Genomic DNA, 13,972 nt, shown 5'->3' with positions numbered 1-13,972 from the left:
GATTTCCTTTTTTTTTTTGCGACTAACATTTAAACTTTTTCAATGTTTACGGCCAAAAAATATCGCATGCAAAAAAGTGGGAAATTTTTAGGGACACTTCGTTTTTCGATAATTTCAGTTTCTGTTTTTGTTTGTTTGTGGCATTTACTTTCCAGATAAAGGACAATACGCAAGTACATATCGCGGTTATGATTCGCTTGGTGCTATATGGAGATGCTTTTTGTGTGAAAATCTTTGTATCAGTGACATCTTTTTTCCTTAATCGAGTTGTGCTCACATTTGAACTGATTTGATAAGTTGATATGATCGCTGCGAGAAAGGGAATCGTTTATCGCTCCAGTTGGCCAGGGAACGTCAGGGATTAGTCTCTTTAAAAGTTACTGAGACCGGCGAACAACCCAGTAGATGGTACTCTCTCTTTCACACGTACGTTGGACATCGCTTACACTCTGCTTAGTGTATTCGGTTTAAGTTTAGAGTTCGTTTTGATTCCCTTGATTTTCGTGCAAAAATCACAACCTTTTTCTATTAATTGGAAAAGAAAGCTGGCGGATAAATTTAATTTACATACAAATTTTTTTTTTTTGCACTTTTATGTCAACGAAACTCAAGAGGACTCTGCTCTTGTTTATTTTGTGGACCAAAACTTTCACAAATGGCTTTTTAAAACGAGTACTTTTTTATAGCTTTGTTTGCTTACGCAGGCTTGCGAAGTTTGTGTAAACAGTAAAGAAGATTGTGCAAACTTTCAAGGGATTAACGTGCCTTATTGAAGTGCTAAAAGAATTCTCTACTCAAGCGCGCGTGGCTTTTCATTTGCCGGTTGCCAAGGTGATATTTGGCAACTGACGTGATAAAAGTGTCCGGCTCGCGCGGGTGTTCAACACGCGCTTCTCAAAAGCGCCAGTTGACTGGGGTAACTTCAAAGAAAACTCTTCATTCTGAAAATATTTGGATCTTAAGCTACTAGATACCAATTTACGGAGCTGGCTGATGCTTTATGAAGACTCTACATGCTCTTAGAGGAAAATTTTTCGATTGCTTTTGCACGCTTTGGTGCCTTGTAAAGCTCAAAGAGTTTACATACTGAAGATGGAGGAATGAACGGCCCTCCTTCTGAAAGAAAGTAAGCAGCTCCCAAATTGTAACTTCTGCTTTGTTTGACCGAATATTATTTTCATTTCAAGCTGTTTTCGTTGAGTAAATATTTTAGGTTCTTGTGGTCTTTGTTTACACTTTGCGCACCGTGAGTGACGAGATACCACATAATGAAATGTCGAAGCTTTGTACTTGGGACAATAACATGGTGTTTTATATCTTTTCAGGGCATCGATGGGGAAAGAAGAGCGATCAAAAGACAGAAAACAGCATCTGCTTCCTTTCTTGAAGCAAACAAGATCGAAGAAATCCATAAACCTTGCACAGGTAATAATCTTGACAGCTAAACGATTACAGCTTTCCAAGTTGCAGTGTGGTTGCGGTCTTAGCAGTTTCAAGCCCAGATAGGTTCCCCAATCGTGTCTGATTCGAACTATAACCTCGTCGCAACCATTTGGTAGCTTAAAACTACGTTATGTTTTGGAGTTAAATGCAGATTCTTGGATGATTTACGTAATTCGGCCGGTTAAATTCAATAACACGTGTGTAATACACAACGTCCAGCCGTGTCGATTTCAGTTTAGACAATCTCGACGATAGACTGTGAAAGACTGTAATTCTTCTCAAATCAATTGTAGCGCTCCAATTTAAACTGGAAAAACCGTGATATCGGCCTTAAAATTACAAAAAAATTACTGACAATTAATCGATCCTTAATGTTTCATCATCGGAAATCTGATACCATCGAAATATGGAATAGGTTCAAATTTGACGGGGGAAATTTTCATGCGCAAGAACGTGGTAGTTTCTATCATATACGACGTCGTAATTGAGGATACGGATTTGAAAGAGCAAATGAAGGTCGAAGAATCGATAACAAACAATGCCTCTTTTTCTCACTTTTCACGGTTGCACAACTTCATTTTGATCTAATCAGGGAAAATATTTTTTTTCCAGTTGCGCGCATATGCATGTTTGCATAATTTCTTGTGGTGGTCACCGTTTTTAAATACGTCACAAGCACTTGATGCTTCATTTAATAACATAAAATTGTTATTTGAAATTCGAACCCTTCTTATCTATCACTTTTTAAATTAATTTTTTATTTGAACAGCATTAATTTCCTCCTTAAGAAAAGAAATGGTGCAGATAATCAAGAAAAACAGGGAAAAACTTTTTCTCGGTTGAAAATCATGAAGTTGATTTAATTCATACACTGTTACAGTAGCTTCATCAATTTTTCTCAAGCCTAGAAAAAAAGTTATGATGATTAATGAAATCTGATTTCTTACTCAAAACAAATTAAAGGATTTCAGTTTTATTACTGTGAAAAACAACCAGCACAAAGTTATGTTTCATTTAGTAAATAATACTTTCTGTAAATTTGACATTTTCCCACACTGGTACAGAAAATACTTAAGTACAATCTCAGAACTACTGATAACTGAAAGTATGGTTTGAAGACCAACATGTTTGGGACAAAGAGTTAAATTTTTCTTAGATTACAAATCCTCTTTTTTTGCTGTCTAAGGATCATTAACATAAACTTTCAACTGGCATTAACTTTCTTAGCGTGGTCACAGCCTTAAGATTTTTTTTAAAACCTGAGAGCTCAATCACACATAAATTTTTGGGTACATGTGTAGACAATTTGAAAACCATTTGAGCTGTTAGTCTCCTCTTTGAATGATAGATTCTTATATGTCTTTGTTTTGACTTTACGTAATCCTTTTTGTTGTTTTTTATTAATCCTTTGTTCTTTGATGGGGTTTAAATTCATTGCAAAGTATTGTTATCATTGGTATTGAATGCTGGAGTTGTCTCTACTAGATAATGATCAAGGGCTGGTCACTAAGCAACAAAAATAATAATAAATGTTTATTGGTTCCCAGTTGATGTAGTTATAAACCTCTGCTGTGTAAACAAAAACGCACCGGAGATGAGCCTTTTGTGATATACAAAAGTCTCAATCAATATTATTGTTGGAGTGGAAAGATAATATCTACATTTTCTATCCAGGCATTGATAGATGCACGAGTTTGAATTTAACTCTTTAATCCCTGAGAGTGATCAGCATCTAATTTCTCCCTTCAATATCACCCATAAATCAAACATCAAGGTCATGAGAATAAAGGAAATGACAATTAACTGAAGAACCTCTTGATTGTGAAACAGATTCTCCTCGCTAGCACATTAGGAAATGTATAGAGACCAGTATGGAGAATATGCATATTGATGTTAGTGTGTAAAAGGTTAAGAGACAATTCCAATGAAAGCTCTTGAACAAGTAGTTAAGACTTCAGTTAAAGCATCAAATTATTGTATTTTTCATTAGACTGCCATATTTTTACTCTAGTGCATCCCAAATTATTTTCTTATTTATTTACTCAGATGACAAAGCTAACTTTTTAATATTTCAGTAATAAACAATGTCTGATGAATTCATCATGGTATGATTTTGTTTTACATCAATTGGTTCATTTTAAGGAAGTTTGAATAAAATTTTTGAAAAGAAATTAATGCCAATGCATCTCAACCCAATTACAAGTGAAATGAAAACAATGTTTCATCAGCTTCTTTATTAAAATTCTCCTCTTGATCTGTGTTCTTTAGCACAGCTGACATTCACTTTTGTTATGAAATTACACCCACCTGCAGTTTGATAGACTGTGTCATGAGATGAACAAAATTAATATCTGTGGGTGGAATTGTCACAGACTTTAGTGAATGTTGTTAACATAAGAGGCAAAATTGGAATTATATATTACCTCTGTAATGCACTGTCTCTAAAGTTTTTTTTCTAAACTAAATAAATATAGTTTGCAAACTGCCATTGACAATGTACCAATTAAAATGGCTATACAAATACTAGTGCTTGTGTTTAATTTCGAGCCATTATTTTAATTTTAAATTGTGAAACCTGAACACAATGAGATGTGAAAGTGAAATTTCCATTAAGATTCTTATGAATTGTTTATGAGGTTCAGTGTTTTTGAAAAATAAAATCTAACAAAATTTGCAAACAGCTTTTTAAAAAGGCTTTTCTAATCCAGAAATAATATCATGGGGTCGGCAGTAATTCTTAAGCGCAGAACTTATCAGAGTTCATCCGACGGAATCAGTAGTAGTAGCAATAGCAGTGTGGTGAGTTTTTTTAATTAAGAAGTTTTACTTTGAAAGTTTGCTTTAGCTTTCATATACTTAATGCTTTTCATAACCAGACAAAGAGAAACATTTCTTTAACATTCAACTCAGGTTCCCAGAAAATAGAGAAAGTGAATTGAATTCATAAGTTTCAGGGGAAAAAAAACTTTCTTAACTATACATTGGGTGGTATTTTTGAAAATAAATGTTGATGGTTGACAAAGACCATTTTAGAAATTCAAGCTGCTTTTGCAAAAATTTCAAACAAAAATTTCATAAAATTGAAACAAGATTTTATATTCAATACTTGTAATTGTGCTGTATTTTTTTAAAAAGTATATAATGGTGTTGAAATGAGGAGGAGTTTTTACTTAACATTATGACCAACCCAGAAGTGTAAAATTTTTTTTTTTCCCATATAGCAGTGAGCTACATATCCCCATATCCACATATATGCCTTTGCATTCAATTTTAGAATGTTTTGCCTGAAGAGATAAGAATAGCATTTAATTCATTCACAGAAAGTGCTTAAAATTGTTAATTGGTTTGTACAAAATGCACAGGTCTGCTGGTTGAGTTATAGATATAGAAAGTTTGAATGACTGCAAATGTATTTCTATAAGCTAGTTGGAAGTAATCGCTTGTGGTGGGGCTTAAAAGAGCAACTCATTCTTAAGATCTTAATATAAATTCTCTACACTGTTTTGTTATACAATTCCTGTATCTTTAGCTCTGAGAATTTGGTGTGAAATCAAAATGTATTTGCTTATTGATATGCTTTTTTATAAAATAATTCAAATAGTATGTGTGCTCTGATTGGCCATAAAATCATTTTACATGAGCATATGTAAACACGGTTTTCGTTCCTCTTTCATTAGTTATTTTATAAAAGAACTGTAAAATGGTTTCTGTGTTTACATAGCCTGATGTAAACACTTGGGAGGTTGGAAGAACACTCAATAAGCTGGAAACCACTCTGCTTTGCTTCAATTGTTGTATTTCTCAGTGCACTGACAAGCCTTTAAGTGAGTTTTTATGCCAAGAAAATAAAGTGATAATTAAGAGAGATACCTTGTGATACACCAGGAGAAAGTGTTGAATGACTCATTTATACCATCCAAAAGAAAATTCAATTGCCAATACAATAATTGCACTATACAAACAATAATTGTAGTTGCTTCATGCTACAGAAGCCAGCATGACTTAGCTGCAGCATGCAGTGTAGGTCAGGTGACTCCAGTTCTAACTTAACCTTACTTTGATGACTTTCAGAGTCCTGATCAGAGTAATCATCGCACAGGAAATGCCCACCCAAGCAGTACATTTGGGAATGGATACCTGAGGTAATCAGTGCATGCATCTCTACTCTACACCAATAATTCATGTTCTTAGCCTTAAAGGGTAAGGGAAGAGTGGAAGTCAACTCTAGTGGATTATTTAGGATAAAAAAATATACATTGTACAAGACTGAAAACATGTAATTGAAGCCTCATTCACATTTATTAACTGACTTTTTCCATCCCCTTCTCTAAAGCTTGAGTTAAATTATAGGAGTATATAATTTGCTACTGTTCTTGGATGAGAGGTCATGGGTCTTTTAAGGGGGGGATGGGTTAGCTTGCAGTGTGCAACCATCAAGTTATGGATGCATGTGGGTGGTTGTTATGTGTGAAAAAGCGTGTGAGTTGCTTGAGTTGGTGTAGAAAAAAAAGGCAAAATAAACTGACATCAACATGCAACCTGCTGGTAAATGGGTCTACCGTATCAGCCAATTAGAATGCATGCTTTTGTAAAGCTATGTTAGAATTCCCTAGAGTGGGAGAAAAGAAAGTGTGCCTGAGGCAATCAGTTCATCTTTTGTTTAAAGCTCCTGGGATCAGGATTCCTTGTCTCCAACTTTCAGGGATTTTGAATGGGGAAATATAAAAAGTGTAATAAACCTAAATCAGCGTCTAGCTTTATTGTGAAGTTCTTTTTTAGTACAGCCATACAATGGTTTAGTGCAATTTAACCAAAGTCAGTTGTTGAAGTGTCAGCTTACAAGACTGCAATCCAAGGGAAGACCTTTTATGCCTTTAATCCTTTAAAATGACTAGCATCTTACTTCTCTGTAGAGTGTCACAGCTGCACCAAACACTGAAGGTGTGAGAATAAAGGAAATGATCAGCACCTTAAGAAGCTATTGATTGTTAGACAAATTCTCCTTGCCAATATCATGGGAAATATATCAAGAAAAGTATGGAGACTATGCAAACTGGTGTTAGGGACTGAAGGGTTGAAATAAACTCAAGACTTTCTAAATTTTTATTTTACAGCAAGAATGAACTCATTCTCAAGTATACTGAGGGAAAACCTCTTTTACGAGGACAACAGGTATGAATGTACTGTGGTGCACTCATTTCCATTAAACTTCATGTGGTCCTCTGTAACATGTAAAGTAATCTTTTTTTCCAAAGGTCAGTTGGATCAATATCAGTATCTGGGCAACTACCCACCTACCCCTCCCCTAATCCAACATTATGATTAATTCTTTCTCAGTGGTGGTACTCCTCATCTTTTCCCTTTCTTGCGTTGTGTTGTTGTTGTGTTTCTTTTTTTTTTTTAACCTTAACTCGGATTCAAACTGACCTAATGTTCGATTACCTAAACATACTTGTCTAAATGTCCATTGTTCTTGCATTGACCAAGGATTCCCTCGCCACTTTGTAATGTAATAAGATAAGATATCAAAATTTAATACAGTGCTGTAGGTAATTCATAACATGTTTACGCTAACAGCGTAGATCTTCTTGGATTGGATGTTCATTTCAGAACACAAGTTGACAAAATGTCCAGACAAATCAAATGATTATATATGAACTATAAAAGAAAATCATTCTCCAAATTTTTCTGAGCACAAATATATAAACCCACCCTAATGTAAATGTATTATTTAATAGGTCGAAGTAGGTGATATAATTGAAGTTCGTATTCTGATACATTTTTTACTAATGATTACTTTTAGAGGGTTACAAGCATTCTTCCGGGAACTTTACCACAGCTTGGTCCAGACAAGCATCACAGCCAGGTACTATGAGTACCCTTGACGCGATCTCGTTCCCAGGTCTTTTTCTTCTTCCATCTCTGCGAGAACTAGAGCCAAAACTACGCTTGTTCCTCATTTTGCTTCCTTGAGATCACTGCCCTTCAGTTTGCGTCCGTCCTTTCCGTTTATCAGCATCAAAAGTTCGCCAAAAACAAAAACAAAAAACCCGCAGCAACAGTAAAGACGTCAGAAGTTTAAATCGTTCAAAACACTTCGGTCTGATTATTTAAACAAAGTTTAGCCGTCGTTCGACGAAACCGCGTTCTAAACCGTCTTCAATTTAACTGAACCTTTTATCTGAATGTTTATTGTTGTAATCAGTGTCCAGAGGGGAAAACGCTAACTGTGGAAGGACAGTTTTTCAATAAAATCAACCTTCTTATAGAAAAAAACGTGAGACCCACCGCTTACATAAAATCGGGGTTTGGGTTAGATCCCGTGTAAATAACTGGCCCTTTTTGTCGAGAACGATTAGGACTACATTGTCTTGTGTGAAGATAAAGATATGCTTATGGTTTTAACTTTAAAATATTTGAGATAAGCTAGCCATTTCCCATAACATTGCTATTTTTGCTAACTTATTTTAAAGGCAGATGACACCGCTACTAAAGAAGGGAAGGTAAGTATTATGGACACGAAAGCTATTTCGCTCTCATAGGAATCAAGATATGTACAATTGAGATGTGTAAAACGCCAATTACAAATGTTTTTTAGAGTAGATATGACTTTGATGAAGGTGGCAAAAGGTTCATAGGTGAGGCGTGATTAACTCCGAAATTGATATGTGACGCGTGAATGAAACAGAAAGGAGTGCGCGAACAGCCTAAGATTTCCCTGAATATTTTTACACTAGAAGAGAGATTTGAAGTTTTTTTTATATGTATACATATACGTGATGCGTGAATTTTTCTGAAGTTTGTGAGGCGGGAAACTTTTTGCTACCTTCATAGATAAAAGAACTGAAGGAAAAATGGAAACAGACTTCAGGAAATGTAATTCAGTTACCAACATCACTCTCTCTCTCTCTCTCTTTCTCTTGGCTCTTCCTTGTCCCTGAATAGTCATTGTAGTTCCTCTTTGAGTTAACAAAGCTTTTTCCCTTTTTAGTTTTCATATTATCTAGTGGACACCCCTTTGATGTATGAAAAAAAATGCTAACCCCTTTTCCCCAAACAATGACCAGCATCTTAATTCTCCTCACAATATCACCCCCGAATAAAACATTTAGGTCGCACAAATAAAGGAAATGATTATCAATGAAAGAAGCTTTTGATCGGTTAACAAATTCTCCTTGTCAGCACCTTAGGAAATGTATAGAAAACAGTATGGAGAATATGCATACTGATATCAGGGTGTAAATGGTTAAAATTTTTACGCCTCCTTTCAATCTGCAGAAGTTCTCTGACCAGCTGCCGCAATTACTAAACCAGCAGAATATTCTCAAAAGTTCATCAAGTAAACAGGTGAGTGAAGACCAAGAGATGTATCTTTGAAGGGGAAATACTTTGAATCGAGTCAAATGTAAATTTTGAAATTGTATTAGTCTTGGACTTTACCCAAGTCTATTGAAATTTCTGCTAGCCCGCGATTTCGTCAGTATCTTCGTTTCTTCATTATGCCATGCGCAAGAGACATCTTTTAGTATTGTGCTAGTCATGTGCGAGTTTTCTAGGTCTCTCCAACCGTTCGAGTGTACTTCCAGAGATATATCATGACGAGAATTAGTGATTCTCATTCATTGATGACGCATGAAAAACAAGGGTCTATGGAAGAAAATAAGAGAAAAAATTCAGGAGGATGTAGCCAGTTTGGTCAATCTACTTGGGCATCGTTTCAACCATATCATTGTTTCTTATTTTATGGCATAGACGAAGGATTAAATTTAATTTGCAATTTTTACTATGTGGTTTTATGATTGTCCGATTAGCGAAGAAACCGATAAATGCAAAACCGCTTTCCAGCAATCACGAACAGTACAATTTATTCGTAATTTCTTCCAATCCTGAAACACATCCAGGTGGAAAAAAGGTGTCAAAAATACTTACTCTATTCAAAACAAAATAATCATTTTCTTTTTCACGTTTATGCAGCACAAATGACGGAGAGAGGTAAATTCAATTTTTGCCGTTTTAAGTTCGCATAGATGTGGCATTTTATCTTAATTGGAGATTCATCGGTTGAAGACAATGTTATGTGGGATCGGTGAAACTTTTTGTAAACTTTGAACAGGCCTTTACAATTAGTATTCTGATTGAAAGTCGCACAACTTTATGGTGGATCGATTTTGTGAAACCTCGCAAATGAGCATGTGTTATGTGTTCAATAAAGCGCGCTGATAGAATGGATAATGTAATTTCTTTTGTACCATACAGTATAGGTATATTTCTGTAGAAATCCTTACAGCACAGAAAAACTTAGAACATCTGCTTGTCTGGGGAATTGAAATGTGAAAATTAGTTATGTAGAACAAGAAAAGTTATTTATTTCACAAGCGATATTTAAGCCTGGAAAGGACGTTTAACTTGTCGATCTGAGTATACTTTTATCGATGTTGCCTTCGGAGTGTTTCATTTGCCAGTTAAGGTGTGTCTAGCTTGTATAGCCATTGTCAATCTTGTTTCTAAGTTTACGAAATTTTTAATGACTTGTTAATGGAACTACGTAGTTAAATGCGATGTTTTCAGCGCCCGGTAATTACAATCTCATGCGGGGTGCAAAAAAGAATTTTTTTTTTGAACCTACGCGTCGGACATAAACGAAGTTAAATCGGCCGAACTTGAAATGTCATGTTTTTTTTTTTGGACTGTGTTGAGTTACTTTTTTTTCGAATGTCGATCAGTCCTTAGCCACACTTCAATGGGATCCGAATATGAGCTCTTGAATGGGTTTCAATCGGAAAGGCGCCATTGAAACAGGTGGAAATTTCCTCGCCTGTTCCATTTGCCCCTCGCAAAGTTGAATAATTTATTACTTTAAACTACTCGGTAATCTCATCACCTTGGCAACATGTTTTTTCGCCTATAAGGAACAGATGTAGACTGAGTTGTTTTCACTTATCCGAGCAGTTTTGTTTCTTGTTCTGCTAATCATTTCAAACTCAAGCTGAGGTTCAGATTGTACACATTAACAAAATTATTCATTCATATTCGCCGAAAAAGAGTACTCGTCGTGCGATCTGATTTCTATCCGATCTTCATTCGAGAACCTTCTAACACGCGTGTCTCGCACATCGACCACAAGACAGACACACTTGAGTGTCGCTTATCCAGCGAGGTTTGCTGTCATCAACGCAGACGTGTTGTAGCTTCATCATGGTGAAACAAGGACAGAAACCTGGCCAAAAGACAGGCATCTCAATTCAGAATACAAGTACGCTCACTCGAGGACACATGAAAATTAGAGTTTTTACGGGATTGGCGGGATCTCTGCAGTCTGTGCATCGAAAGAAGGTTGTATGAGTTAAAAGTGTTTCATCCTTAACGTATGATTTCCCCAGAACCCAGCGCTTTAATCTGTTCTCGTTTTTTTAGCATTTTTTTAGGACAGGTTCGAGGTGGTTTCTGTCGAATTGCGCTTAATCTGCTGGTTTTTTAGGCCGCAATAATTTCATAAATTTGTTTGCCTGGTATATGAGAAGTGTTTGATGAATTTGATGAAGTAAATAATTTAGCAAATATTTACTTAAAAGGAGAAAATAGATCGTGTGCCAAATTTCGGCGCTCCAACCCATTTCAAAGCTCTTTCAAATTCTCAGTTTAAGCCAGACAAAATTATAAGTGAAGTAAGTATTTCCTGGTTAGAAATTTTCAGGTATTGTAAAAGGTCTTTTTTGTTTTTTTTTAACGCAAAATGTAAGGCCACTCGGTAAGATGTCGGCTGAAGATCAAACTAAATCTTGTTGCCATGATTGTTATTTTTTTTTTCTTCTGCCCTGATAGAGTAATCAGTTTCTGCTAACAGATTCATTTCTCCATAAAATTTTCAAGGGTTTGGCGGTAATCGAGTGTTCATTGAACTATCCCGGAAAAAAAACCGAGAATACAAAACTCACAACGCGACGGGAAATTATCTAAATAATTTATTCTTAAATTTTGAGGAAATTGGCATTTTCATTCAGAGCCGTCGATCATGGTGAATTCGACTGCGTTGTCAGTGTCGCCTGAAATCTTCTATAATTTTTCCAAGAGTGGGACCATAAATTTTTAAAAGTTCAAAAGTGTCACGTTTTTGTTTATGTACGATTATTGTAGATTTATGGTTATCGCCAGTTTTTCTTCGACGTGGTATTTTCTTCGCTTTTTTCGTTTATGTCGGTTCCCTCTTTCTAGTGTGTTTCGAGATTGATTTTTTTCTTTTGTATTTTTCCAATTTACATGTAGATCCTTTCTTTGCTTTCCGTTCTTTCTCGCAAAGATAATTCGCCCACTTTTTAATTCCAATCGTACTTTTCAACGTTTTCAATCAAAACAGATACCACGATTTTCGAAATATTACTTTCTCGGCACAGGCAATTGATGAGAACAGCTGCTTCGAGACTAAGATAACGCTGATATCTGACGCACGTATTTTTAAGGAAAATTGAAGTTTCTTGTTGTTTTAAGATATGTGCTATCTACAGCCACCAATCTTTTTTTTCTGGTTAGACACGCAATTGCGGAAATCAAACCATGACTTGATATTTTTAGCTATTTTATTTTTCATTCGGTCAAGGCTAATTTATTTCAGTCATATCTGTTGGACCTTCAGTCTTCATATGAGTTTGACTCAGCCTATGTAACCACTAAGCAAATTTTGTTATTTTAGAAATCTGGCAAGAATTCTCGACATCACAAAGGCAAACGAATTAATTTTCATTCTCTCGGTTATTTTTAACCCGAGGCCCGAGAGGCCAGGTTATTGAAAGGATGCAACGAATTACAAATGTAGTTTCTTCTTCATCTTTTTTAAAGGGAAAAAAATAGTGAATAAAAAAAAAAGTTTAAGGAGAAAAAGGTACAGCTTAACATAATCTCCTATTGTAGCTCGGCAACTGTCTCGGTAAATAAACGGAGAAAGACAATACATCTTTTGCTTTGCAAAGAAAATATTTTCTTTAGATTTATATAAGAGGCACACAGTTTGCTGGAAGATTGCGAACTGAACGCAAATATTGGAACAAAATTTTTGTATGTGAATCTTTGTCGAAATTGAAATCCACATCTGAAAAGAGATTCTTGTAAAATGTGGAATTAATCTACATTTTAAAAGCTTTTCTTCTTCCTATTTTTACTCAAACATTTGTTTCTAAACGAGTTCTTAGTTTTGGCTAGAGTTGATCTGAAGAATAAAAGCACCTCATCGAGTTTATTCTGAACCAGATGTTCTTATTTCTCTGAGAAATTTTCATTGACAATGAGTGCTAAAAGTACTTCCAGAGACAGTTAACTCTTAAAAAGGTTTTTCTGTTGTCGCTTTTGAATCACGAGATTACGTTGAAGACTAATTATGTTTCCGATATGGACTTTTCTTGTAGATTTATGGTACAATATGCTGCTATGACTACAAGAGGAGTAAATTTTTATTGAGATAAATTACGCGTGGCTGCCAACTAACATTTGTTAATGGAACTGCCCTTTCCGTTTTAAAAACAGGTTTATTTTCGTCCCATTTTAACTCCCTTAACAGCTGTTGAAATGAAAAAAGGTTGTAAAGGCTCACACGAAATTATGTCCATGACTAGGTCTTTGTTCATAGCTAGGAAGAGAGAGGAGAGGTGGGTCATAGCTGGGGAGAGAGAAGGAGGGGGGGAGGGAGCTGGAGAGAGGGAGGGAAGGAGGTTCAAAGTTGGGGAGTGATGGGAGGGGGTCATAGTTGGAGAGAGGGGGGGGAGGGTTAAAGCTAGCGAGAGAGAGAGAGAGAGGTAGGAGTTTCAAAGCTGGGGAGAGGGGGAAGGGGGGGATCATAGATGGGAGAGAGAGAGAGGGGGGTCATAGCAAGGGCGAGAGAGGGGAGGGGGGTCAAAGCTGGAGAGAGAGAGAAGGAGTTTCATAGCTGGGGAGAGAGGGAAGGGGGGATCATAGATGGGAGAGAGAGAGAGGGGGGTCATAGCAAGGGCGAGAGAGGGAAGGGGGGGTTGAAGCTGGGGAGAGAGCGGGGAGGCAGGGTCATAGTTAGGGAAAGAGAAGGGGGGTCAAAGTTGGGGAGAGAGAGAGGGGAATTCAAGAGCTAAGCACCTCTTTGTTAAGAAGTGAAAAATCATATTAGGCAATTTGTCTTCTCCTACTCCTTACGGCTTTAACGGGAAATGCTGTCGAATCCCTACTTTGTCGAACCAAGATCCAGTGATGTGTTTTTCGCCTTTTGTGAAGTTATACCTGATATTGATGGTCATTGAAAATCGCTAACGTATGCCGTTCGTTGTGTTGACTATCATTGCAGGCGCAGAATCTTAACTTAGGTGAATTCAGCAAACAAGGATCCAAGAGACACTCAACTCTCATGTAGGGAAATAGTGTTGTTTGTATATTAATGCTATTCGCTAAATTATTGTTTGAAAGCATTCTAATAGACGTTGTCTATTAGATGGCTGTTTCTCAATAATCAGTCAAAGAACCAAGCATTGTGGTCAAAAGCTATTGAGACGCATTCACTATCATGCTCAAAAGC

The 13,972-nt window shown here is 36.2% G+C and overlaps 1 protein-coding gene across 3 annotated transcripts in view; it reads left to right on the top strand.

Moving 5' to 3' along the window:
* The first annotated feature begins 24 nt into the window (after positions 1-24).
* The window catches only part of LOC131794639 (dual specificity tyrosine-phosphorylation-regulated kinase 4), a 23,114-nt gene continuing 9,166 nt past the window's right edge, over positions 25-13,972 (top strand). The window contains exons 1-8 of one of the 3 annotated variants that reach the window (XM_066166751.1): positions 25-426; positions 1,326-1,425; positions 5,515-5,585; positions 6,558-6,615; positions 7,247-7,309; positions 7,917-7,946; positions 8,722-8,790; positions 13,745-13,806. In XM_066166751.1, coding sequence (XP_066022848.1) covers positions 1,333-1,425; positions 5,515-5,585; positions 6,558-6,615; positions 7,247-7,309; positions 7,917-7,946; positions 8,722-8,790; positions 13,745-13,806 — 446 coding nt within the window. In that variant the 5' untranslated portion in view covers positions 25-426; positions 1,326-1,332. Of the gene's footprint in view, positions 1,127-1,325; positions 1,426-5,514; positions 5,586-6,557; positions 6,616-7,246; positions 7,310-7,916; positions 7,947-8,721; positions 8,791-10,422; positions 10,777-13,744; positions 13,807-13,972 lie in introns of those variants that run through there. The other 2 variants (XM_059112168.2, XM_059112170.2) reach the window with 2 other exon arrangements.

This window comes from Pocillopora verrucosa, chromosome 5, assembly GCF_036669915.1.
Source record: "Pocillopora verrucosa isolate sample1 chromosome 5, ASM3666991v2, whole genome shotgun sequence".
Classification (NCBI taxonomy): Eukaryota; Metazoa; Cnidaria; class Anthozoa; order Scleractinia; family Pocilloporidae; genus Pocillopora; species Pocillopora verrucosa.
This window is presented reverse-complemented; position numbering and strand designations above follow the sequence as displayed.